A 27867-nucleotide genomic window follows, 5' to 3' on the forward strand; every position below is an offset into this window, starting at 1 on the left:
AAAAACTGTGAGGAAAAAGGACTTTGAGCTTCCAGGGAGAGGAGTGGGGGTGCTGACCTGTGCCTCCTGCCCCCACAGCAGCAGAGGCGGGAGAAGGAGCTGCGGAAGCAGCAGGAGCGGGAGCAGCGGCGGCACTATGAGGAGCAGATGCGGCGGGAGGAGGAGCGGCGGCGTGCGGAGCACGAGCAGGTAACCCAGCAGGAGCAGGGCTATCACCTTCAGCACGGATTCCTCTTCCTCTAATCAGAGATTTTTCGCATAAACTCTCGTTTTTTGCCACTTGAGAGCAAATTGCTTAATTGCTAACACCACGTGTGTCGCTTTCCACCGCCATCATTTATCATGGATCCACTTGCTGGCCTGCAGGTGTGGAGACACTTGATGCAGGTTTTTCCCACCCGCTGGTTCCTGGGGTGGGATTCTGTGGTATTCCCAGTTAATGTTTGCCATTTCCCAGTGGTTTTCACCCTTTACCCTCAGAGGTCCCTTGTAGAGTGATGGATGCCCCAGACTCTTTGGGCTGGGATGGAGGGTGCCCAGGCTGATTGATCAGTGTCGGCTCTCGGGCGGGATGGATGTGGGTGCCCACCTCATTTTCCTTCCTCTTGGGAAATACTGTCTCTTTTACCTTCTCTCTCTTTTTCCTTTGATCCTTGCTGCCCATGCCTCCAGGAGTACATCAGGCGACAGTTAGAGGAGGAGCAGAGACAGTTAGAGATCCTGCAGCAGCAGTTGTTGCAGGAGCAAGCGCTACTTCTGGTAAATGGGAGGCCCCGGCCACGCTTGCTGCTTTCTGCCCGTGTTGCGTCCGCATGTGCCCACGTGTACCCATGTCCCCCGAGTGCCTCCTGCTGTGCCGAGACATGGGAGACGCCGCTGTCACTGCCAGACCCGGAGCCTCCTGTCTCGCTCCATGGCCATGAGCATGCCTCGATTCCCCCACCACCGCTTTGGGCTGGGTCCCCTCACGGTGCACGCCTCGCTCGTTGCATCCCTTCCGCGGCATCGGTATACTTATGCCTTCATGAGAGGAGCAGCCCTTTTTGTTGCCACGTAACTTTGAAGGCTGTTGGCAGCATGTTGGAGCATGGTCGAGCTCTCGCGTGCCTGCACCCGGCAAACCTACCCTGCCATGCGGGTTTTCATATTCTGAGTGAAGGCTTTTGTTTTAATTTCCTCACAGGAACACTGTATATTCCCTCTTGTGCTGTTTGCGTTCTAGATGTCCTCTTTTTTTATTTAATTTACTTTTGAGTTATCCTTTTTTAATGCTGGTAGCTGTTACTCTCGCTGCATTTTCTTTTAATCCCCAGGGATTATTCTTTTTCTCTCTTGCTATTAATTTTATTTAGGGAAAAGAAAAGCCCTCACACAAGCCCTGGCCTTTTAAAAAGGCCCTTTCAAAATTATTTACTCATTAAACCTCATAGAGCCGTAGGGATTCAGAAAGATCATACAGTTGGCTCTGCTGTGCGGCCCTTCTCACAAACAATAAATTCGTCCTACAGAGGACTTGGCTTCATTTGGGTTTTGTCTGACCCGGTGGTGTTTGGCACCTCATTGGATTGAGGCTTTGTTCTTCCCATCCAGAAAAATCTGGGCAAAGTCAATGGTAACTCATAAGGGAATGTCTGAGCCCTCAGGGGGTCTCACAGTGTTTCCCTGGTGAGGCAGCGCTGGCACACCCCTATCCCAGCAGACAGTGCAGTTCAACAGCCGCAAAGTGCCGGCGCCAGGGTCACAACTCTGAATTTGCTGGCTTTGTCCTCCCAACTGTCTCTCTTCCAGGATGCTTTACAGCTCAGTCCCCAAAGTCCTTCAAATCAATGAGCTTTGCCAGAAAACAGCCTTTCAGATACTCAGGCCCAATTTTCCACCCAAACAGATAAACCTGCAGTTTGCAGCCCTGCATTTACAGGCTGGCCGGGCACCCGTGTCACTGTGTTTTCTTCTGGGTAGGAGTATAAGCGCAAGCAGCTGGAGGAGCAGCGGCAAGCAGAGAGGCTGCAGAGGCAGCTCCAGCAGGAGCGTGACTACCTGGTCTCCCTGCAGCAGCAGCAGCAGCAACAGCGGCAAGACCAGAGGCCGGCAGAGAAGAAACCCCTCTACCATTACAAAGAAGGGATAAATGCCAGCGAGAAACCAGCGTGGGCCAAGGAGGTAGGTGAGAGCGAGGAGCGTGGTGATGCTTGTCTGCATCTGCAGGGCTGGGCATGCAGGTTGGTCCAAAATACATACGTCAGATGATTGTGCTCTGCTGGGTCAGCCTCCAGCAGATGCCATTAGCTGTGCTGGAAACACTCCCAGTTCAATGCAATATGTGTGCGTCTCCATATGTTTGTGCAGGCAAAGTGGAGGAAAGAGGTTTTTCCCTGAGGGCGTACAAGGAGGAGGATGGATCCCTCCTGGAGGGGTTCAGCCATAGCTGGGGACTTGTGGACATGCCAGGAGCTCCTGATGCTCCTTCCTGGCACGTTTACAAGTCTGCTGGGGTCAGGGGCAAATGCAGAGGGTGGTTGTACAGGGTTCCTTGCTGGGCACTAATTCAGTTCCCCATAATCAAACGGGGACCAGACAGCTTTTCCGCCCGTGCTCGGGACTGTATCTCTTGGAGTGGCTCTTCTTTCATGATTTTCAGGAAGGCAAGCCATATTGCCAATTTTCTTTATCTCCAGCAAAAAGAGGGAAATACTGTAACAATTGTGAGATCTTGAATATTAATTATTGCCTGGCTGAATAGTCTTGAAAAGATGAAGGTATGCATTGTCTGCAGTGAGGTTTCAGGATCATGTGCAAACTCTTTCCCCTTAATCTCTTTGTGGTGGCTCCAGTAAGACTGGTGCCCACTCTTGCTATTAATTTTTCTAAAGTTCTTTGTGTTTAGTTGGTTTAATTTTGTAACCCTACTCCTGGGCAGAAAGATCTTTTAATAACTCACCTATTCTTCCAACTAAACAGGATAATCGCTCTGCTGCCAAATGTCTGGTACCCTTTAGTCCTGGCAGAGATGCAATGTGCATCCAACACGTAGCTGTCTCCTGGTCTTTCCTCTTGACAACCCTCAGCTGCATCCACAATACCTGCAAGCATCAAATGCTCAAGAAATTCAATCAGCTATCCATTGCTAAGCAAAGGCCAATAATACAAACAGTCCAGAGAGAGGTGTGCGTGTCAAAAACTCTTTTCACCTCTTTATACTCCCTTGGGTTTCTCCTTCTTTCCTTTCCAATTTAGTCTTCAGTCTTTTGGTGGTGATGCACCAGACAACGTATTTTCATGGAGTTGCAGTATCATTCTCCAGCCCTTCCAGTGGAAGGGGAGGTTTGGTAGGTAGGTCTGTAGACGAGATGTTCCAGATGTGCTGAGCCACCTTTGACAGGAGAGGCCTCCACCTGGGTGGTGTCTCTGCGGCTTTCTGCAGAACTGGGTCTCCACTTTCCATCTGCAGAAGTGCTGAGAGTAGGTAGCAGGCCTGAAAAAGGGAGTAAACTCTGTCTTTCATTGTCTGGTTTTAAATAAATCCTGTAGAACGTTGCTAAAGTACCTCTGGCACTGTCTTCAAAACTATAACAAAGATAAAGAATAAGATTACTTTTTACATATCTGGGGTGAAGGAGAAAAGTGCTGGATTTAGCTTTCCATTTCAAACTCAAAGGCCCATTTCTTCTATTCCGTGGGGGAGGCGTCTTTTTTTGATGCCGTCACTGGAAGCAGGGCGTTGGGAACTGTACAATGTGAATAAGAGCAGCAGAATGTGGCCTCATACCCTTTGCTGAAATCATAGGGAAGGTGAGGTTTCCTGTTGTTGGGGAACATCTCCAGCTTCCACCAATTAGCTCTTCAAACCATTTATTCTTTACCTGTGTCACTCTGTCTGCTTTCTAATGAAATGCTCAAAGCAGCAACTGTGGCACCTTTATCCTCTCGAGAGCAGTAGTTTGATGTACTGCCTTGACACAACACCCTTGGGAACTTCCCAAAACTACTCCTCTTGCCTCCATCCTCTGTTTTATCTACTGCATAGTCCCACTTTTAGAACAATTCAGCTACTTTGCGTATATTGAAGTACCATCCTTGCTGGCTATACAGATAGACTTGTGCTGATACTTAATCAGCCTACCATGGTTCTTGCTGTAGTTTAGAAATTTCCATACGCAACCCATGAATGCTAATTTAACAGAAATATTGAGACTTTGTTTTCCTTTGGGAACAAGGAAGAGACAAGTCTGGTGCTCAGCCTACAACTTCTGGAGGCTCTGCAGAGCTTATTGGGATATTTCCAGAGGATTTTGCATTATATCCCATACCATCCTTGTTTTTATGCTCTTTGGTCTCAAGTCTTCTCTCTCAGGAGCTTGATCACCACAGCTGAGTTCTCCTGGTGCCATGCCCCTCTCTGCTTTTCATAGCTCTCCTTTATGCACTTATTTTCCCACCTCACTCATCTTCACATGGTGACTGCAAGATCCTGCAGACATGGGGTGAAGCATAAAGGTGAGGCTGTGGCCACTCCCATTGCAGTTGTGTCCCTGCGTCTCCGGGGGGAGGACTGGCCTGTTGGTGAAGACAAAGCTCTGGCTTAGGAACCAGGCTGTACCGCATCTTTCATAGCTTTCCCAAAGCACAGTCAAGGATTTATCTTTTTTTTTATGCTAAACAAAACAGTCTGATCAAATAGTCCTACCAACATGCATGGATGCACATCCCCATCTGCTGTCTGTTCTACTCATCTTCTTGAGAGTGAAGGGTTATCCACTGGAAGTTAACTTGGGATGTAGCCTGGGTGCTGTCCCAGACCTGCCCTGTTTACCCAGGCACATCTGTTCTTATAATCAAGGACTAGCTGGGCCTTTTCGGACATCATGTTGGGACCCCCTGATGATCCAGCCAGGGACGTGGCATTAGCACTCTAAGCAGTAGTACTGTAATTAGCAGCTCTCTCCGTTACTGATTCTTCTGTTATGGACCAGTATTTGCTAAACAAAGTGATGCAGATAGCCAGGTCTAACTTCTCAGTGACAAAGAAGCTTGGTCAGCTGAAGGATGGGTTTGGGCAGGTATATGTCATACATGACCATGCATAAAGGAGAGGACAGGTTTAATTGGATGTTTTCCACGTGGTGGCTGGGCCCTGTGGTGCTTTCCCGCAGCTCAGAGCTTCCCAGGTGCTTGGGGCTCGGCTGTGCGTCACGAGCTGTGCTGTTCTCTGCAGCAGCCAATGCGCACATCAGCTCCTCCTTCAGTCCCCATGGCTTTTATCCATCTCTTGCTTTGAAGTGATGTTTTAAACATTAGCAGCCTTCCACTGGGACCTGCACAGAAGCTGCTAGGGATGTTTCCTATTTGAGGGGAATCTTGAGTTCAATTAGAGATGGCTGGAACTGGAGCGATGATGAATTCCTGCAGGGTTTTGCTGCTTTTTCCCCCTCTCTGCTTAATGGTGGAGTCAGTAAGGCTCTATGAAATACAGCTGGAGAGTCCCAAGAGCATCCTCTGCTGTGCTGGTGCAACAAAGTGCTAGTGAGGAGATGCTGGCAGTGGGAAAACCAAGCCCCTTTCTCCTTCCCAGTACACAGACATCCCCATTTCATCACTCTCCTGTCTTCTCCTCCATGCAAGCTTTGAAGTCCTCCGTAATCAGCCGTGCATTACGGCTTGGCAGCGTGCCGGAGAGCACCTGCAAACAGTCGGAGGATGCGGTGGCGGCACTGTCTCTGCCTGCTGTCGTTTGTGCCAAGGCTTGGCTGCTGCTCCCTTGTTCAGAGCGAGGTCTCCTTCCTGCCCTGCTCTCCATCCTTGCTTCCGCTGTCGTGGACATCACTGAACAGAGCTCTGCATGGCCTCTACTAGCTGGTGGGCAGTGCCTAGGGAAGTTGTGATGACCTCTTGGGACACAGCAGTGGCCCGGGTGGTTCCTCATGAACTAGAAAGGAAAGAGTCCATAAACAAATCTCTTATCTAAATTTTACTCTGACTCCTGCGCAGTACCTGAAAGAGGAAAAGATCCATTTTTATTAATATAATGGCTCTTTTGTTTCATGAGTATTTATTTACTTAAAGAAGAGCTGTGGTTCTTTCCAGGCAAACCTGTTTTAAAGATTGCCTTTTAACATGACATTGTACATAATGGAATCAAGACACGCTAAGGGTATTTAACATGTTAATGATACGTAAATGAAAATATACGTCAGATCTCGAGGTATCAAAAATTCTGCATAGCATATGCTGCATGAATATCAATGCATAGAGTCTAACTGCAGGAGCACCCAGATTGCACATATGTCTGGATTAGCTGAAAGCACTGTGTTTCGATCAAGGGTAATTGAAAGCAGTGGGCTTTGGGTTTATTTCTCTATCAGTAATAGAGGCTTATCCCCTTCCATACATGACAAGGTGCCAGACTCACTAAATCTAGATCAAAGCCAGCCATTTTCTGGCTGCCATGTTTATTCTTTTATTCAGATCAAACAAAAGCAGTCCTCGTGGTGTTTATAGTAGTGAAGGAAAAGGGTCCCCTTGCTTAAAGATACATTTGAGAAGAAGCAAGAGTTTCTCAGGAGTCATCTTCTAGAAACACCTCTGAGGCATGTTGCCTTTTCTTTATTTTTCCATTTCATATTCAGAAATTTATTATGTACATAAATACAGATAGTCCTTTCAGTGTCTTTAAAATGCATTTATTGCACAATCTGCTGGTAACCTGGATTCCATGATCATACAATATATGAGAGAGAGAAAGAGAAAGAGAAAAGAGCTTCCTATATATATGCATACCTTGCTTTTCAATTGGAAATGGCTTTTTATGGAGCATTCACCCATTCTCCCTGTCTCGCCACAGGTGGAGGAGCGCTCCCGGCTCAATCGCCAGAGCTCGCCGGCCATGCCCCATAAGGTGGCCAACAGGATTTCTGACCCCAACCTGCCTCCTCGGTCGGAGTCTTTCAGCATTAGCAGTGTGCAGCCGGCCCGGACCCCACCCCTGCTCCGACCTGTGGACCCGCAGGTAATGGTGCTTCCCCCGGCAGGCTCACCTACCGGAGCCAGGATGCTGGGGGTGCTGGTAAGGTAACAAGAAAAAGAGCGGATTAGAGGGAAATAGTGCCTTGCTCCCTGGTTTCTCAGCCTTAAGCGTATTCGTAAGTAAGAGCAGCATTTACATTCATGAGTGGATTCCTCTTGTCGCCTCCATGTGTTAGAAACATCACGCTGGTTTATACCTTCCTTTGAAGCATCACGTACTGGTTACTGCCAGAAACAAGCTGGAGGACCGAGAGGAACCGCTGGTCTGGTCCAGTGCGGCAGTTGCTCTGTTCCTCTTTGGATCTGGTTTATGTAAAGGACTAAAAAAACACAGTACCTGGTACAAAAGACCGGGGACGCTTTGATGCTGAGGATCATCAGAAGGAGATTTTGCTTTCTTTGCCGCTTTAATTCAAGGTTTTGTTTTGGTTTTCCATTGAGCTGACATCAGTCACAAACACATCTGGAGAGGGCATAGATCACCATGACCATCTAAAAATTCCTCCCAGCCGCGAGGTCTGTAAGTACTCTGCCACCGAAAGCTCTGCACCGAGTGTCAGTGCTGGCTCTGGTCCAGCCCCTGGAAGTGCTCCCACAGATCCACAGACTCCAGCGGAGATTTCAGAGGGAAGCACAAAGCCTTTGCTCCCTGTCCATGTGGGCTTCCTATGGGAAAATGTGCCAACTAAGTGCCATCCACGTGTGGTATGCGCACCTCTAGGTCAGCAGTACGATGCCAGCTTTAAACAAAATACATGCAGGAAAGCCCTTAAACATACAGTTCATTTTTCCCCAATGTACATGGTCTATATATGTTGGGAAATGGGTAAAATCCCACTTCACCGTAATCTCTCTGATTGACCAAATACTTTTCAGTGACCTGTTTGACAACCTATATTGTCAACAGCTACAAAGACTTTTGTTTGGCAATAAAATACTAATGAAAAGGTTGTTTGAAACCCAGAGACCCATGTAAATGTATGCATGCATACACATATACACATGCTATAAGTACGTGTACATAAACATGTATGTAGAAATGTCAAATAAAAGTTACAACCCCCCTGTATCAAGGAAGTGCAGCTTCACAGGGTCGTGGGAAGAAGCTCTGATTTCACAAACTCTTAACTTTGTGAATTTCTCAGATTTCCCAAAACGGATGTCAGTATTCCTTTCACTTGTAACCTTTAGATCTATAGGGCTGATCCATGGGATATGGGCTACCTAGACGTATAGAAACTCATGCCTCAAGATTATTTTTTTTTAAGCCATTTAGGCCTCAGAATTCCTGACAATTTTTTTTATTAATTATTATTTATTATCGTTTCCTTCTTTTTTCATTTTTAACAAGGAAAATCCATGCCAAACCTCATTAGCACAACCTTAGAGGTGCAGGCGTAGGAGCTGGAAATGCGGCCAGCGGCAGGCAGAGCCTGGGGTGGGCATGGAGTGTGCGGGAGCTGGCAGGAGGGAGCAGCCTGCCCCTGCTCCTGGGGTGGTACTCACAGAATGGTGCGGGGCTGTCGGTACGAGCCGTATCAGCGTGCACATGCAGGAGCGGTCAGGACTGAAGCATGACATTGCCTGATTTTAAAAGGCTGAGCTGTGCGAGCATGATTTTTAATAGATCTTGCACTGAAGTCAGAAGTTCCTGAAACCAAGGCAGTGCTGATCTCAAACCGAGGGGGCTTTTTAGTGCATCCAAAGTGCTAATCAACTTTTTTTTTAAATCAAATTTTTAAATATTTTTTTTTATTCCTTTTTTTTTTTTCCATTTTGTACTGATAGTTCTGTTTTGACTTGGTGCTTAGATTCCACATCTGGTCACTGTGAAATCCCAAGGAAGCTCCTTGTCTGGGTCTCAGTCACTGCATGAACAGCCTGCAAAGGGACTGGCTGGGTTTCAGGAGGCTCTGACGGTGACCTCTCACCGCACTGAGATGCCAAGGCAGAACTCGGACCCCACCTCAGAAAACCCTCCTCTGCCCCCTCGCATTGAAAAGTTTGACCGAAGTTCTTGGTTACGGCAGGAGGAAGACATTCCACCAAAGGTAACACTATCGCTCCTCACTTTCAGCACGTCAAAGAGGCAATCCCAGAGCTAAGTCTCCGCGGGACGGTGCTGTGCTCAGCACCTCCAGCAAAGCAGAGAGGGCAAGACTGAGCCCACCGCTGTGGCTCCACAGTGGGTACCGACCTGCCAGGGGGCTGCATTTCCCACGGCAGGTTTTGCTCGAGATGCTGGGAGCTGCTCTCAGGTGCACACACAGGGCTGCAAAATAGTGTTGCCCTCCAGCAAAGAAAGTTCTTGAGCCTGGACAGAGGCCAAAGCAAATTAATTTCTCTTTTCCCTAGGATAAAAAACAACCTTCTGTTTAAATAGAATTATAGGAACATAAAATTTGTCATACTCAATGAGACGGGTCCTTTTTAGTCAGGTACAGTGCCTCCAGTTGCAATCAATATTTGATGGAAGACTTGTAAAGGCTCCAGCAGCTTTATACCTTCATTGACATTTTGGCAGCATCTGGCAGTACCTCTTTAATTAAGACTCTTCTGGACCAGTATTTCGATCGCATTGTTTATACACCTTCATTTTGGAAAAGTTATAACTTGGCCATTGAAGCTCCTCTTAGAGTGAATCAGTGCTCAGCCTGGGAGGATTTTTACAGAGAAAAAATGATTACAAATTGATTAGTGACAGTGAGGCAGTATTTGTCCCTGATTGAGAGGCAGTATTTCTGTGTGTTAACAAAGTAAGTGACTTGCCTTTTTAAGACCAAATTATCAGCTACGAGGTAAGCCTCCCTGTGCAAGGGATCTATGGTGGCATGTCACATATGTTAATAATATTCCTATTTCTCCTACCACCAAGTGATAAGAGACATTGGTGCTTACTTAAGAGGAAAAGCAAGCCAACAGCTCCTGGAGTTGTTCGTGTGCTTTGTTCCTCAGTAGTGCAGAAGGGTGGCTGCCTGGTTTTAACCCAGTTTTGAGAAACCCCTTGCAATTTAAGGTTGGCTTTTCCCTTGAGTCCTTTGAGAAGAGCATCTCTTAACTGCACTAATGTGCTACGCGGTGAGACCACAGCACCTGCTCCTTGGAGAAAAGCTGTTTTCCAGCACTATGGAGTATTCTCCCCCTCAACTGGGGGAACATGAGCTGTGGAAGGGGTCCCCACCAGATCACATTGAAGGCTGTCGTGTCGGCAGTAGTACCCATGAGGAGTCTGACCACATTTTACTGCCCAAAGTGCGTTTGATGTGTTTGTAAGCGGGAACGAAAGGACTGCCCCGTGAGGCAGGGCCGGCTGTCTCTGTGGTCCAGGGTCTTGTTTCTGCCAGTGCTTATGGCTGGATGCTTCAGAGGAAGGTAAAAAACTCCCCAGGTCCCGACTGCAGACTACCCTACCCGGAGGGGATGTTGTTTTTCAATGAGACAAGCTGTAGCTAGCGATGTCGCAGAATATAAAGCTCGCTCACTTTCTAAATCTTTTTATCTTGCCTAACATAACTGCGTGTTTATTCTCGAAAAAAATGCCTAATTCTTTTTTTGCTAATCCCGCCAAGCCCTTGGCCTCTCTGTTATCTGGTGCAAGGTATTGCATGGTGAGTATCATTGTGCCTCTCCACGTCAGCCTGCGCTGCTGGGGGGGATGAGACCACCACGCCTGTGGCCACATGGCGATGCCCATGCTCCCACAGGAAGAGGCAGGCCTCTGGGGTTACCTGCCATAGCACCTGTAGATTGTGGTTGGCTTTGGGTTTCTGCTGGCGGTGTTGGTGGTGAGCTGTCCTGCCGGCAGCGGGGTTTTGGCAGCAGCATCCAAAGCTCAGCAAAGGCCACAGGGTTTAATTGAGAGTGTTAGGTGGTTCAATCTGGATCTTTCCACTGTCAATCCTCTTGTTTGTCCACCAGTCAACACCTTCTCTCGGCTGGTGCATGTTGTATCTGAACTAGAGATGCTAAAAGCTCCACCGTAGCTGCTGAAATGCACTTCAGTCTGAATTTTACCTTATAAATTACTTTTCTGGGGTTTGTTGGATTTAGATTATATACGTGTGTGTGTACATTCAGCTTTTGAAAAAGTAAATGCCCTGTTTGATGGTAGCCGGGCTGCTCTGTGTGCTGCTCAGGGCTTCTCTGCCAGGAGCATCCCTGACTGCACCTTTGCAGCTCGTTTCTCTCTCACTCTAAGGTGATTCCTTCTAAAAGCTGAGAGCTTTGTGTTTTATAATTGCTATAAATATTGCGTATCTCTCAGTGGGAAATCAACTGTAAATCAAGTCTTAAGGCAGTGCTGAAAGGTGATCTCTCAGATGTGCCAACGGCTGCCTGACATGGTGGGGCAGACTCGGTGACGGTGAACATCTCCATTCCTTTCCAGGTGCCTCAACGAACCACTTCCATATCCCCTGCTCTGGCGAGGAAGAACTCCCCAGGGAATGGTAGCGCCCTGGGGCCCCGGCTGGGCTCCCAGCCCATTCGGGCAAGGTACGGACACCAGGGGGGACAAGCAGGAGTGATCCCAGTGTGCTACTGCCTGCGCTTCTCCTGGCATCGCCCAGCTGGGGAGCCCGAACATGGGCTGGGGTCTAGCCCTGCTTTTGCTCACTGGTAACAACATGAGATTTGCAATGCTTCTCTTATCACTGGGATGAACTAGTTTTGCATTCGTTAGTATTTTGTAAAAACAGCAAAGGCCATGAGCGCTTGGATCCCTGGAGCTTTTGCTCCCTGGGCTGAATACGTTCCTGGGCATTGCAGGGTTTGGAGGTGGATGCTGCATCTGCTGCTATGGGGTCAAATCGGAATTTGGACACTCCCTTTAGTGGAATTAGGTTCTGGTTCTTCCAGTGTCACCTCTTGCATATAAGGGGATCCATATAAGCCAGTGGAGAGATCTCAGTGATACATACCATACATTTCCTACCGTCAGAGCAGCTTTTCACAGATAATGACCGAGGAATGTGCCAGGGGACAGACACCGATACAGCTTGGTGAGATCTTCCTTAGTTGTAGATCAAGGATTAAATTCCTTTCAGCTTCCTAGGACTAGGGCCTTTAGCTTAGCCGGATCGAGCTCTCCAGCACAGTGGTGTGCAGGGCGTGCTTGTAGCACCCCAACGAAGGATGTTGCACCGCATCTGACATCTGCCATGCCAGAGCTATCCCTGGGCGTGTTTAAAACAAGCAGGGAGTTGACAGGCTCTGCTCCGAGCCGGATGGAAAAAATGTGGCTTAGTCATGCGAGAGCTTGTCTCTGGTTTGCAGAGCATCATGGGCAGATCTGGACCTCAGACAGGCAGATCTCAGGGTAAATACGTGTTCCACATAGCCTTGCGTGGTGGAGCTCCTTGGTTTCTTCTTCCTGCTTTGTCCTTTTAGGGTGAGGTCAAAAAGCGAACACTGGGATGTTTGTAGCCATGTGCTGTCACCGGTTTTCAGCATACGCCTTTCTTTCCAGCTCAGTGCCCCACCATGCATCAGCAAACTCCTGTACAGCGGGCAGCAGCTTAGAGTAGCTGGCAGGGGTAGCAGAAGGAGGAGGAATCTTTTTTGTTGTTGTTGTTGTTTAAATTAGACAAAAAACATGCATATCATGGTTGGTTCCTCTTTATTGCTTAAGGCTGAAGCACTTTGAATTCTTGAAAATGTTCTTTTAATTAGCTGTTGCTTGAAGGACAATTTAAAATGCGGAGGGGTGTTGGACTGCATGGTCCTAGTAAGTGATAGTATTGAAAGTAAAAAGGATAATGGGAGTCTGTGGGATTCAAGTTGAAGGTTGCCCAGTGTTTCCTTCAGCCTCCCGGTCCCAGTCCTGGTCAGTACAGGTAAATACACTAGTATTGTTTTATTCAAATACGTTTCATGAATTAATTTAGCTAAGGACATGTCAGCTGTACAGCATGAGCTGGAGGCCTTCAGTCTGATGAAAATTCGAAATGACTAGGATGCTACCATGTCCATTAAACTAAGTATTCAGTGAAACAGTTTCACATTTCATTTCTCTCACAGTAATGTAGCGTTTCTCCAATTTTCCTTTTTAACCACCTCTCCTATTGGTTCTTGATTCCTCCCATGCATAAATTTAAATATTATTAAAATATGCTTTCTTTTATTTATTACCCTATTGTAACAAATGAGGGGATATTTCCTTGCACACAGAAAGTTACTGTCTTGCTCTCATCATTTTAATACCCACCTGTGTCAATGCAAGATACCACTGGGCAGTCATTTTATATAATATCCATGCTAAGCAGTGTCCAAACGATTCTGCCAACAACGCCATTACGGCAATGGGCCTCTGCACAATTTACACAATTCTGGTCATTCTCCAAGGGCATGCACAGTCCGCACACCTTGCACTTCATGTGCACACCCTCCAATTGCATTATGTCATGTGGCAGTATTACCGCATTTTTACATACGCATGGTCCTAATTGGACTCAATGGAGAAAGCTTTCTATAAATTTTTAACGGGACTTTGAATAAGATCACTTAACAGGAATATTGTATAAAACCAAATTGCATAACTCTGCATTGAACATGTCTTCTGATGTCATTTCAGTGCCAAATAAGAATTAATTTCCTAAAGGCATCTGATACTCTAAGAGTTATTATTCACTCTTCGTGTGTCCAGGATGCTTTTTATTCTAGAGTTGTGTATGTTCACAAGGGTGAAAAAAATCAAGGAAGAAAAGTGGGTATCTTAAGCGAGTTTAAAGTGAAGCCATGAAAATTGGGGACGTGATTAAGTGGCAAAAGTGATCTGCAGCCTTGTTGCAAACTTGAGATCCTTTCTTCGCTGAAATATTTATTTCTCTAACAGCGATTTGCCAATTCCTGCTTTTATGATGAGTATTGGTGATTAATACAGATATCGCCAGCATTGCACATCTACAGGCTGAAGGGGAGTTCTGAGCAAAGAACCTTTTAATTTTTGCTGAATTTGGCAAAATAAGAGTAGAAAGCTCCTCTAGCCAATTTTTCATCATGGTTTTGGTCCACCTCCATAAAGATGTTGAGTGCCGAATTCACCTCCCATGGATTTCAGTGGGGCTTGCAGGCTCAATAGCTTCAGAAGAGAAGACCTCAGCCCTGTCTTCTCCAGCAGAGGAGGTGTCTCCTCACCTTCCAACTGTCCCTGTCAGTGTGGGAAGGATCTGAAGCCCCGGAGGTACACGCAGCACCATCTGACAGTGTCCCTCTGTTTTGTGCTCCCGCAGCAACCCGGACCTGAGGAGGACGGAGCCCATCGTGGAGAGCCCGCTGCAGAGGACCAGCAGCGGCAGCTCCTCCAGCTCCAGCACTCCCAGCTCCCAGCCCAGCTCCCAGGGCGGGTCCCAGCCCGGCTCTCAGGCTGGCTCCAGCGAGCGCAACAGAGTCAGAGGTGAGTTCTTGAAAATGTCCCTTGGCACCGGGTGTGCTTTCTGAGGCTTGTTTGATAGCAGGAAGGACAAGAGGTCTGTGATCTCACGTATGCTTTTCAAAAAATCAAAGGATTCATCATTTCTGATGTACTTCTGTGACCAGCTGGCCTCCTTGCAAACAGAGATGCCGACACTCCCTTTTGCCTGGATGCTGATGTAGGATGCCGATGGCAGCCTGCGCTTTTCCTGCACTCTACTGAAGCATCGCAGTGCCAAGTAACTTAGACAAAAGGAGATGGGGGTTATGCTGTAGGGTAAAAAAAAAAAAAGGAATACCAGCGTGCTTCCTATCTTCATTGACCCCAGCTCACTACTTCTGTGATGGTTGCTTTGGGATTGTGTTTCACTTTGGGTGGGTATCTCTTTTTTTCCTTTTTTTTTTTTTTGAGCTTCATCTTTGTGCAAAGCCTGAGATGGGAGCAGAGGAGTGAATTAGCCCGTAAGAAGCTTTCTCTGAAATGCTTTCACCAGGCAGCCGTGCTTACACTGGGTTTATGTTCCTAGCCGAATTGTTTCCTCTCATCTTAGAGCAACTCCTAAAGATATTCCATTCCCCCGTTTAATCGCAGTAGGAGTTGCTAAAGCACATACAGGCCATACATCTGCATTTCTAGTACAGCCCCGCAGTATAAATCCCCAGGGCTGAAGCGCATTAAAACAAATACTGCCTCCATGCTTTGAATTTTTTATGACTTGGCCGTAAGATGACATGTCTGTTGTTGAAATCATCACTTCTCTAGGTAGTCAATAAAAGCAGTTTATCGCTAATTGTCCTTTTTGGTTTGGTTTTGTTTTTTACTAATGAGGAATCCTGTGACAAATAATGTCCTAGCAATGTCAGATGCTGCAGAGCTTTTAATTTATCACATGCCCTGCTCTTTTGCAGAGTGAATTTGTTTCTTTAGTAGAAAAAAGGGCAGTCACGCTGCAAGAAGGCTGTCAGTGGAGGCTGGGCTGGATTATGGTTTCTGTCGCTCTGTGGAGGGACACTCCATACAGTTAGGTAGAGAGGAGCCAGGAGTATTTTTCGAGACAACAGAAGCAAAACGTAGTGAAACTTTTAGTTGGACAAAAATTACCTATTTACAGGGCATCCAGTCCTGAGCCTGAGATGTCCTTGTCTGCTTTCACCACCATCTTCCTGCGCTTCATGGGCAAACAGCTGGGGAAGGGGCTGCCAGTGCCTCGGCACAAGGAGGAGGACAGTGAAGCCCCCCACACCCACCCATCCCAGGCGATGGGATGCAGTGATGGCTTTCGGCAGTGTTTTAATTCCCACTCTCTCTGCTTACCTTTCACCCAGGGAACGCCAAGCCCGAAGGGTCCCCTGTGCTCTCCCACGAGCCCGCCAAGGTAAAGCAGGAAGACAACAGGGACGTGACGCGACCAAGCCGACCCGCTGTGAGTCTTAAATTATTTTCCGTGGGAACATTCCTAGCTGGCTTGGCCACATTTCCCTTCGGTGCAGTAGCACAACCGTGGGGACCCCAAAAAAGAGGCTAGTACCATTGCTCCTCCAGCGGAGAGACTGGAAAGCGGTGGTACGGTGAGAGCCCGTGGGAGATTTGGATGCTTAAGAGAGTGCATGAGTTTTTATCAGGAGCCCAAGTCTAGGGGAAAGCACTTAAGCCTGTGTTTTCATGTGAAGCAGATGCTTAAGGGCTTTGCTAACTTGGGCGCGGTGGTTGCCGATGGCACATTGTTGTGTTCCGTGCTGCATGTCCCCCCACAGCAGCCCGGCGGAGGGATGCTCTGCTCGGGAAGGCTGGGCGACTGGCCCCCGACAGCCTTCACAGCTTAAAACCAAAGCTGGTAGTGGTTTCTGTACGCTCCCTTTTTATTATTCTGAGCAAAATCTCATCCGAAGTGTTTCCTCCTGGTTTAATGCTGTTGACATTTGTATTTTAAAACTGCAGAGTCGGCCTAATAACAAAATGAATTTCCACTGCTTCTCTTTTTTAATGTGTATTAATGTTTTGTTGATGTTTTTTTTCTCTACACTCCACAGCATTGAGCTAACAATTCTAATTTTATTTCTAACCTGCTTGCCCTTCCTCTGGCTTTTTCCTGTCCCGATCTGTTTCCTCTGATGCTGATTATTCTTCCTTTACCCACAGAGCTATAAGAAAGCTATAGATGAGGTTAGTGATATCTTTTCTCAGTGGGTCATGCCTATGCAAGGTTGACTAGTTAGCGCTTAATATCGAACCGGGTTTTCTTGGTGCTGACATTGAAAAAGGTGGCGATGCAATCTTGGGTCAGATGGGAGACCAAACGATTGCGTTTCGGCGTAGGGAGCCTGCCCGCGGGGAGGGGAGCGGCACTGCCGGTGTGTTCTGCTCAGCCGTGGGCTGCCTGAAACCTGCTGGCCAGACCACTTGCATGGAGGCCGTGGCAAGAAGCACTCCAACTTTCATGCGTGGAGCAAAGGGTGCTGCCGTTGTTGGGCGTATTTGAAAGAGAGAGAGCGGAGGTTTCTTGTGGCGGTGGTCCAGGCAGCCTGCACCGCTCACCACATTCTGCTCTCAGCTACAGCCCCTGGCCACCCACTGATTTCAGAGGGGCCATCGAACACTATTTGAAATGCATTTTAAGCCTAATTGGAACGAAGGCACTTGGCAAATAAAGGAAAACAGAGCAGTGGAATACAGTGGGTAATTCATTCTCAGGGACCAAACCATGAGCTGTAAAGCCAGAGTCAGCGGAGCCGTCTTGCATGTTGACGGGCAATGGTAGTCTTCATCCATCTTCTTAAAAAAATAAGAGTCCTGAATTACACCTTCTTCACCATATGATAATATTTTAAAAGTGTGTGCATCTGGCAATGGTGAATGTTTAAATTTCATGGGAAGAGACCAAACATTCCTGATTTAGCATTTAACTTGCCTCACACATGCATTGCTGTGCACACACTGCTCATACTGGTAACTGCGGGGCTGTAATGGAAAGCACTTGTACCAGCAGCCTCTCCTGCAGCCTCTTTCCTCTAAAAATAAAAGATACGAAAGAAGGAAGATGTGCTGGTTAGTTAACTTGTTCTCTTGGATAAAACATGAGCAATGCATTTTGTTTAATGAGGTGCTTTGTTAAGAAAAAAGCACATAAATCAGTGTCTAAATAGAGGCAGCATGTGTGCTTAATTCAAGTTCAATGAGCTGTGTGATTTTGGAAACCAATCTGACTTGATTCCAGCAAATATTAAATCTCAAGAAGTCTTTGTAATTAAAAGTAATTAAAGAGCACTGATACTGCTAACTTATGTATTATGTCACCCTCAGTAATAACATTTCAAACACATGTGGAACTACAGAGCACGTTCTTTCTAGTTGTCAGATTGTTTTTGGTCCAAGAGCAACTCAGTGAAGCCGTTTAATCCTACAAAGTGCTCATTACTTAGAGAAAATGATAGCATCAAAGAATTAACCATCCCGAGGCAAAGCTTTAACTAGGAAATACAAGTTATCTGATGATATTGTCTGGGAGTATTATTGCTGTTATAACTTCCAAATTAGTTATTAAAAACTAATCAAGCTGATTTTTAAAATACTTGACTATCTTCTAGTGATGACCAAAGAAGGCTGATAGGGTGCCTTGAAGCACGTTAGAAATGGAAGGTGCCAAAAAGAAGTAATTTTCACGGTCCATTGCTGTGATAGTGAAGGGTTTAGTGCTAGTCCTGCACTGCAGGAATTTCAGCTGCAATTTTAAGAGGCTTTTATGCAGTCCTAAAGTCCTTTTCAAAGTTGAGAAAGCTCTAATCCAACTCAAAGGCAAGTGCTCAATAAAGAGCGTATTTTATACTCTAAATGGAAAGCATTGTTAAGCTGTTCAAATTTTCATTGATTCTTACTTAGGAAAAGAAACAATCATATCATAGAAGCTGCTGCAGCACTAATTAAAATCATTTGTTGTCATGACTGCAAATTTGACTGCATTTCAATTCCAAACATGTTGGCATCAAAAATAAACTCTTGTAATACCACATTCTCTCTTTAACCATGATAAGGAGCCTTTCTTTAAAGGTACAGAGAGCGTTTGGATTTGGAGACGGATCTGTAATACCCATCACAGGTACCTGCTGGGAAGCAGGGATTGATCCTTTTGTTAAAAAACTAGCTTTTTTTGGTATACTAATATTTACGGGTCTGATGCAAAGCCCTCTGATGTCCGTGGGAGTCTCTGCCCTACGTCAGAGGCCAGGCAGGCAGGGCAGGGAGGGCAGACCTGGGAGCAGAATGTGTGGCTGTCCACCGGTGGGAGCCCGCCGGGAGGTGTGGGTCACCAACAACCAAAGTACAAATTGCTTGCAAAATACTCCTGCTTCACAATTAAAAAAATAAACTGGGTTTGCATCTCAGCCATAGAAGTTTTCCATTGTTTTCTTCACGTGTCGACGGGATAGATTTTAAGAGCTCCCTTTGCAACCATAATTAATATTGCTGTAGTCGCCCTGCTGGAACGGTAAACTGGAAATGCAGTAAATGAGAGTATGGCCGTAAGACAATTGTGGAATTTAGTCTTTTTCAATGAGTTTCTTTCTCCCTAATCCTTTATCTCTGACCGAATGCACTGATGCCTACCTCGGTCACTAATATAGGGAGAAATGGTAAGACTGACAATTGCGATGCTTTGTTCGTCATGTGCATGTCTTGTGCAACAGAGTTCTCTAACCCATTCTAATTCGAGCTCTCATGCTTTTCTGCCCTACTGCTTCCCCCTGCATTGCTATAAAAGCATGTAAGATAACAAAAAGTCTCTTTTCTACACGGTGCCTGCCATGTTCCTTGTTTTGAAATAGCAGTGTCTATTTTATATGACTGTCGGGTCTGAGGCCTCATCAAAGTCATGGTAAACTGAAAAATTATTACTAGGCTTTGGGACTCCTCCTATCTTTTTTTCTTGTTTCAAGGCTTTTTTTTTTTTTCTTTTTTCCCTTAGCTTGTAGGCTGCCACATTTCACATAAAGTGCTTAATGGGTCCCGCTGAGGGATTTTTTTTTTTTTTTTTTTTTTTTTTTTGATTGTGTGGCTGACTCAGAGCTGTGACTCCAAAGTCTGGCTGAGCTGGGCGCTTCTCCTTGTGCTCCTCACCGCCTCTTGGCAGCTGCCCGACGGCGGAGACTCACCACAGAAGCAGCTCTTGACGTGGGGATTGCACCACTCCATGGGAGATGCTGTCATTGCTTCCCTCCCAAATGCATTTATTACAGAATAAATACAATTACAGGGTTTCTTTGCAAAGTTTGAAAGAAGAGAAAACCCTGCAGGAGAAATTCTCTGAGCCAATCTTTGAAATGACGTTGTTTTCCAGTTTACTATGATGGTGACTGAACTTCACCTTTTCCAACAAATATAACTTTGTCGTGTATATACATATGTGTGTGTATATATATGCACATACACGTTCCAAACAGGAAACAAAAGAGGTTGGCTATTGATTTTTCAGTGAGCATAAATCAGTTTTGTTTTGTTTAATAAATGCTACATGCTACAAACATTGTCTTACGTTCGTCTCATGTTTGTAACGACTCTGTAAAGCTATTTCTTGTTGCTTGTGCTGTTAGCATTGGCTTTTGAAGAGATGTATGTGACATTCTCCTCGCTTTAAATATAATAACCATCACCTCCTTGTTTTCTTGCCCCCATGCCCTTTAGGATCTGACGGCCTTAGCCAAAGAGTTGAGGGAGCTGCGCATCGAAGAAACCAATCGCCCCCTGAAGAAGGTGACGGACTACTCCTCCTCCAGCGAGGAGTCAGAAAGCAGCGAGGAGGAGGAGGAGGATGGGGAAAACGAGACACATGATGGGACCGTGCCTGTCAGTGACATCCCACGGCTTATGTAAGAAACGCTTTCTTTTGGGGGGCAAACCGTGAAAGCACAGCATGTCTTGGTCTGGAGGAGCTGTAGCTGTGATATGGGACATGTCTGAAGCACGTCGGTGTTCGGTGGCTGGCACTGGGAATGGCATCATGGTTGCAAGGGATAATTTATTCAGATGGGTCTTTTTCCTGGTCCAAACTAGAGATACTTAATGGGAAAACTGAATTATTTCCACTGCACGTTCAGTGAACTTGGACTCCAAGCTGATGGACCTGTTCCTGCTGATGAGCAAGGCAGGTTTTTGGCCAGAGTGGACGCACCTGACTTCATCCACACCTTGGGTCCTGCCCACAGGGTTGGCGTGTTAAAGCTCTGCCTGCTCTTGAGCCTGGTCTTGCCCCAAATCAAGCCATGCAGAAGCGCAGTACTTGTTGGCCTGCCCAGTGCCAACTGTTAGACCTAGGATTATAATAATCCTGAATCTTTGTCTTTGATTTTTGTCCTTGGCTCAGTCACTGTGCAGGCAGCAAAACATGGTGGGCTAAAATGTTGAAACAAAAAAGTCAGCAGACTATACTATTGCGTCCCCATTATAGGTCGTGGGACACTTGTGCTTTTGAATATCTCTAGATGAGGGAGGAGGGCAGCATAGCTTCAACACACACAAAACAGCTGTCATCATGCAGAATGAGCTCATGGAGCATCCCTTCCCAGCCTCCCTACCCAGTGCTTTGCAGCACTAGCACTGCAGGGGCGTTTCTGGGAGCTCTCCGCCTGGCAGTGGGGCCTGACTCCTGCCCCTTTGAATTCGTAGAGGAGTTGTGGGAAGGCTTTAGGGGATTATTTGCATTTTAATGAGTTCATTTCCATTCTTCCTGCTAAATGAATTATTAGTCAATATAGGTATACCTGGCTTCATACTGGTGGGGCGTGGAGCAGTAGGGAAGCCCTCCGGGTGGCAAGGAGACCCCAAGGAGACTAAGCTCCTGGGTTGGAGCTTCCTTCCAGCAGAAGAAGAAAAATCAGAGCTCTTGGAATTTGTTGGAGAAAGTCAGGAGATGGAGGGATGGCTATGAATATGCAGCAGTCAGATGGGCAGTCATGCGTGCAAGAAGAGGTCTCAGACTGCTCGCAGAAGAGGATTTTAATCAGGAGTGGTTAATCTGTGCTGACATCTTTCCACCAAACACCTTGTGTTTGACACAGCACTTTTCAGTGGATAAAATACCTCGCTGAATGCTTTGCAGCCAGATGTGTCGGACGACAGGCATGGTGGTGAGACGGATGCCCCAAACCCACTGCCAGCCGAACACTGCTTGCTCTGTAACATCCTGTCCATGAACGTGCCCCCGAGACTGAACGTTGAGGTGCGAACCCTTGGTGTCACAGTGAGGTGGCAGGAGCTCTGTCCGTATCTAAGCCTTCATGGGTATCTGCGGGCATGGCTGCGCCGCTGTGTGTCTGGGTAAAAAGAAAGCGAATACTTGGCTTTACAACCTTGTTTCACAAAAGGAACCTTAACTCAAGTTCAGACTAGATGTAGTTGGGCATTTTTCTGTCAAACTTTATTTTTCATATGTTCAGTGTTTTTCCATTAGAAACTGGGACCGAGAGAGATCATCTCATCTTCTCCTGCACCTTCCGAGTGATCTTTGTATAACCTATTTTTAAACTTCCCTGGGCATCCTCCCTGAGCACTGGGCTGCTCTTCATTCCAACTCTGTCCAGGTCTCTCCTGCTGTGGGGTAAGCCCATCCATCGCTTTGTGTCCCAGTGGATAGGAGGGACCGATTACTCCTTCCATCTCTACAGATACCTTTTCTGCATCTGAAGACTATGATGACTCCCTTCACCTCCCTCTTCTCTGGGCTATATGAGCCAGCTCTTGCTCATGTCCAGGGACTTTTTGCAGGCTGACACTGAAATTTGGGACCTCGGGGCTACCACAGCCATTCATTCACTTGCTGTATGGTCTCAGAATTAACATAACCTCCTTTGCCTCTGGTTTATTATTTCTAAAACTGGAATAATTGTGTTATTTTCCCATCCTTTGGCGGTGTTGAAGCCCTAATGGTAGGAAAGGAGGTGTGAGCTCCTCATGTGAAAGGTACGGCAGAAGTATGGCATGCTGTTGTTTGGAGTGCTTTGGTGATGCCTGTGCAGTCGTACGTTTGATACGATGCAGGCGAGGATCCATCATCGAGCCAGTCCCACCTTGGGGTCCCCGGGGCTCACATCTCACGTTGGATCAATGCAGGCTTCCTTTGGCTTTTCACATTACCAGGCTCCCTTGTGAGCCTCTGGGCATTGACAAGTAGGTGTGCATGGGGATGACGTGTTAAAGAGTGAATTACTTCATATTGATGGAAAGCAACCAGTCCGTATGGCTTTTAAATGCAAAGTAACAGGTCTCATCAGCAACATCTTCATAACCACCATTGACATTTTCTGGCGTACAGGCAGGGCTCGGTAATTCAGAGGCACTTCGCCATTTGCTTTTGGATTTGTTTGAGTTATATTTAAGCAACTGGTCTGCTAAGAATGTAATAATAAAGTAATGGTGGCTCCTCACCACCTGTGACATCCACTCTCAGGGAGTCCTAAAATTTAATGTGTTTAAGAATAAATTCCAGCCTCTCTCTTGACATAGGAGCACAGAAATAAACTCAAGGTGAAATCGTGGATTAGGGCTACATTTTCACCTGGGAAACAGCAGAGAGCTACAGGACATAACTTGTACTCCTGCCCGCACCTCCTCCAAACCCCATCCCCTCCCTTGTTGTCTTTTGTCATCAGATGCTCTGATGCACTGTTCCCTTTTCAGGGGTTGAGATGGGGAATAAAGGGAGTGAATTTTTTTTTTTTTCCACCCAAACTTTCTTAAGTAGAAAAAATGATGTGAGGTAGAGCAGGACTGCAACTCCTCGTTACCTGTTCGGCAGTGCTCCTCTTAGGGCACCTTGGGACGAGAAAGGCCCTTCTCTTTGGTCTCCATGTTCTATCTGTAGTGTATCAACCTGACCCTGCTGCTGTATTTGACAACATAAATAATTTCCCCATACATTTAAGTGGATATATTTTCTAATTTTTCTTCCTGTGAGATACAAAGCCTTACCCTTATTGAAATAATACTGTATTAGAGGATTTTTCATCTAGTTTAGCAAAGGAAGTACTCATCATTAATGCTTTTCCGTTCTGTCCTCAGACCAACAGGAATTCCTGGAAGCAATGAGCCGTACAACCTGGGAATGGTGACAACCCACGGGCTAGAGACTTCCCATGCAGATACGTTTAGCAATATTTCAAGGGAAGGGACTTTAATGGTGAGGGAGGTAAGTTGTAAAACAAGTATTTCCATGGAGCATCTTCAGGAGGTTTTGCCCATGTAAGCACAAAAACTAACAGTGCTGTGTGTTCGGAACACAAAATGACTGAGTAAATTGTGCTCCTTAGCGCTCTCGTTAATACAATTTACACTCGGAGCAAATGTGACAAGTGCAAATGTTTCTCAGAACTACAAACAGCAGTGAATAGTAATGCCAGGGCATGGCGGGGAGGATGCTCGTACAAATTACTCTGCCGTAATCCCACAATAGCTCCAGGCAACAGAAGTTATCTTCAGTTTACAGCATTTAGCTGATACACTTGGAACCTGGCCCAAAGTTTCCCCTCTTCTTCCCAACCTTTGCCACCGTGTAACCGTCAGAGGCGTGCAGTGTTTGTATAGCATTTGGAGGCTTTTACCAGGGGCTGGTCCTGCTCGGGGAGGGCCCAGCCCTCCTCCCCAGCAGCCAGCCGTCCTGCGCTCGCCCAGGAGCCAACTGCAGGGTGCACTGGGCATCCCACATGGATGTGAGCCCCCGTCCCCAGCTCTGGCCTTGCGGAGGTAAGACTGCAGTGGGAGCAATCCTGATTGATGGTACTGCAGGAGTGAGGCAGAGGAGGCACGTTCAGTTGGCTGTGGAAGATCTCCCCCGGTGTTTCTCAGTTTCCTGGTTGCTGGAACATGCTGGCGATGCTGCTGGAAATGCAGACGGGTAGCAGGTCTCCTGGTGAGGGGGCAGGAGGCTCTGGCAGTTAGTAAAACAGGGGAGTCACTCTCCTGCCAGCATGTAAAGGAGGTGGATGGGAGAGGAGGAGGAGGGAGGGAAGGTTGGAGTCAGCAATCATAAAGGAGGAATGTTTAGATCAAATGCAAACTAGGCTTGAGCAGCATTTTAATTATTAATTCAATTTATATAAAATACTCATATATGAAGGGGGAAAAAAAAGAATACAACTTTGAAAGAGAGGAAGGAGTTAGCAAAAGAAGTTGCAGCATATTTGCTGCCTTCCTCCACAAGTTTTGGAGCTGGGCAGCAATGCATAGCCCACCTAACCCATCACTGACATGGAGCTGTTCAGAGCAGGGATCCCCACAGCCTGGGCAGCCCTCTGCGCATCCTTGTAGCAGTGAGGGTGATGCGGTTGAGCAGGAGAACAAGTCACTGCTATAACAGGCAGCCATTTCTGAAATGAGCTTGGTGTTAAGCATCACAACTGTAGAACACATGCCACACCAGCAAGGCCGTTTGAGAACACAGTGATGCAGAAGGGTTTAAAAGCCACAGGTGAGACAAGCAGCTGGGAAACTCCTTTGGGAGGAGGGAGCGTGATAAGAAACCCAAACTGCAGCCTCTTGCTGAGTGCTATTGTTTGCTCACCACCACCACCGTAGCCATCAGAGGACAGACTCACTGAGGTCAGTGGGCTTTGGGCAATGGGCTTTTCACTCGTTGGCGGGATGGCAAGGTGGTTCAAGGTGATGGTAACGAGTGATCAAAAGACAAATGTTGTCAGGACTGATCAGAAACTTGGTGAGCCTATTCAGAAGGAGTCTTCCACTAATCCCAGTAATTGGGCAAGTCTCTGTAACGATCTCGTTGATGTGCTCCAGGTAGGTGGGATTCATCAAAATGGCAAATACCTCAAAACGATAGGTAGGGAAGGGAGAAACTTCCCAGCACCTGCCTTGCACAAGCTGGGGATGGAGAGGAAGGGGAGCCCCGGGGAAGCCCCGGGAACCTTGTGCGCAGAGCAAGATGCCAATTGTTCTGCCGATGCTGCCGCTGTTCACTGCTGTTTTGGGTTACAGAAACATGCAACGGGGGCTGTGTTGGCATTTGCAGTCAGGCTACTCACCGCCGTAGCTGTGCAAAGCTGTTACGGCTAATGCTGATCGAGGGGTCAGATTCTGCTGTCACTATGGTTGGTGGCTGCAGGGGAGGAGAGCTGGCCATGGGGTTTGCACCCATGGTGGCAAGAGCAGAATCTGCCCTATGTTCCTTGTCTCAAAACAATGGTGATCAGGCTTCTCTCGCTGTAACGTGGCTAATGACTCTGTATTGACTTTGTGATTAATCCTGTCTTTAAATTCTCCTGGGGCGGGGGGGTTGGTTTGCTGCTTGCCGGATTGCATGGGGATGGAAACAGAGAGGATCCTTCTCCTGCGCTGGCTCTGGGAACTGGGGGACTGCCAACGACTTGGTTTTGTTTGGTTTTTTTCTCTCCTTTCTCTCTTTTTTCCCCCCTTCTCTTTCTTCTTCATGCCTTGTGTCTCTGCAGACCTCTGGTGAAAAAAAGCGTTCTGGCCACGCAGCCAGCAATGGCTTTGCAGGTCACATCAATCTACCTGACCTGGTGCAGCAAAGCCACTCGCCTGCGGGCACACCGACCGAGGCCCTGGGGCGAGTCTCCACGCATGCGCAGGACATGGACTCGGTGCCTGAAGTAGGTGCTGGGGGGCTCCTCTTTCTCCTTTGCATCGCTTTAAACAAGTATTAACATCTCTGCCCCATAAAAGGGCTTTCCTGCTTTCCTCCCTGGCTTTCTTGGCTCTTCTCTCTCTTTGTTTCTGGTCCATGTGGGTGAGTGTAGTGGAAATGAAATACAAGGGAATCTGATGGGTTATTCCTGTGGCTGATGGTAGAAATTTATATTAGGTCTTCTCTCAAGCCCACCAGCTGGAGTTTTGGTGGTGATGGCTTGAATGCTGCCAACTGATGTGAAAGTCCCCATTGGGGTTTTTTTTGCACTTGGAAATAAGAGAAAATTATGAGAGCCAGAGATGCCATTAACTTCAATTGGGCCCAGCTTCCACCTGTGAGATCTCTGATACTTAACATGACTCAAAAGGTTAGCAAAAACCAAAGTCAACAAAATTCTGGATAGTTCTTCACACTAGCAAAAATCTGCACACCTTTAAAATTGTGTGTTTCCAGTCATGGCAAAGTATTTCTCCCTGGCAGCTGTTTTACAGGGACACGATTGAACATTAACATTGTATAAGGTGTAAAAAGTCTAGAAAGTACAAGATGTGACACATAAGACAAGGGAATTGGTGTTTCTTGCTTACTATCACCAGCTGTGGGAATCAGGCACAATTCGCTTTTTTCCCCGTGAAAAATCAGCCCATTTGGTGCTAAATAAGCTATTTTATTTAGTTTTTTCTTTTCATTTTGTTGGTTATACATCAAAAGTTCTGTCATCATATTCTCTTTCATAGAAATGATGTACTCATTTTACAGTTTACTTTTACTAGCAGTATAAAAATAAAAATTGCTTGCAATTGGGCATTGATAAAACGTAAAAACAGATGGTGCGTGACTTGACCTCAAGGTTTTATCTGTTTCCTCATTGCCTTTAAAAGCAGTGATGAGAGAGTTGATCCTGAAAGTAGCACCTTCCACGGTCATCCTGGGACTGCTTAAACACAGGCAGACAGTATGCAAAGATTGGGTTTAAATATATTCATTTATAGAATACCAACCAAGATGATCTTTTCCATTTCTAAAACTGCATTTTTAGGGCTGACTGAGCCGGGAGTGGGTGTAAGTGGAAACTTGGGGATTTAGTTCTCAGGCTTCCAGGTGACTCATGGTGCTGCGAACAAAAAGAAGGGAGCAAGCACGACCTCACCCTGCAGCTTGATGCTGTCTCTGTAGGCCACCACGGAGATTTCCTCCAGGACCTGGAGGAAGATGAGGTCTTAACATTTAAATAAGGGACTTGGAAGTTGTTAAAGTGCCAGCTTCTTAGGAGAATAGCTGAATCTGAGCAAAGAAAAGAAATGCTCGGTGCATTGGAATGAGGTGTTTCTTCGTAATGCATTTGTCGGAAAGCACCTGCCCCTCAGCTGGAAGGCATCCCTGTAAATACTGAATTTTTCCCCTCCTTGAATTGTTGGTGCTTTATGGAAAAGGCATCCAGTGCAGGAAAAGAAATGCGTATTTCTTGGATGTGAAAGAAGCATAAAGTAATGAGTTTATCTTACATGCACACACAAATATCATGGCGTACCGTGTATGTAAATGTGATATCTGTTCCTGCAGCCTTCCCTGCCTCAGGCTGTTAACTCCTTCCATGGGTCTCGGTTACTATGTACTTTCTGGAAATCCATCCCATTTCTATGGAAACAGGCGGGTTCTCAGGGATATAGAGACGGGAGGGAAGCGGGATGCGCAGCATGGTTTTGGCAGGCGCAGGGCATGGATGCCAGCTCGCCCATGGATGCCAGCCCCAAAACGCTTGGAAAGTTTTTGCTCCTAAACCTTT

At 46.7% G+C, this 27867-nt stretch overlaps 1 protein-coding gene across 6 annotated transcripts in view; it reads left to right on the forward strand.

Annotated features, from left to right (window-relative positions):
* TNIK (TRAF2 and NCK interacting kinase) overlaps positions 1–27867 on the forward strand; it is a 165395-nt gene that overhangs the window by 126042 nt on the left and 11486 nt on the right. For 3 of the 6 annotated variants that reach the window (XM_076341364.1, XM_076341367.1, XM_076341368.1), the window contains 11 exons: positions 79–189; positions 673–759; positions 1960–2160; positions 6839–7003; positions 8832–9071; positions 11408–11514; positions 14250–14413; positions 15757–15854; positions 20108–20292; positions 23480–23606; positions 25879–26043. In XM_076341364.1, the coding sequence (XP_076197479.1) occupies positions 79–189; positions 673–759; positions 1960–2160; positions 6839–7003; positions 8832–9071; positions 11408–11514; positions 14250–14413; positions 15757–15854; positions 20108–20292; positions 23480–23606; positions 25879–26043 (1650 nt within the window). The remainder of the gene's footprint in view (positions 1–78; positions 190–672; positions 760–1959; positions 2161–6838; positions 7004–8831; positions 9072–11407; positions 11515–14249; positions 14414–15756; positions 15855–20107; positions 20293–23479; positions 23607–25878; positions 26044–27867) is intronic. The other 3 variants (XM_076341365.1, XM_076341366.1, XM_076341369.1) reach the window with 3 other exon arrangements.

The sequence above is a fragment of the Aptenodytes patagonicus genome, chromosome 6, assembly GCF_965638725.1.
Source record: "Aptenodytes patagonicus chromosome 6, bAptPat1.pri.cur, whole genome shotgun sequence".
Classification (NCBI taxonomy): domain Eukaryota; kingdom Metazoa; phylum Chordata; class Aves; order Sphenisciformes; family Spheniscidae; genus Aptenodytes; species Aptenodytes patagonicus.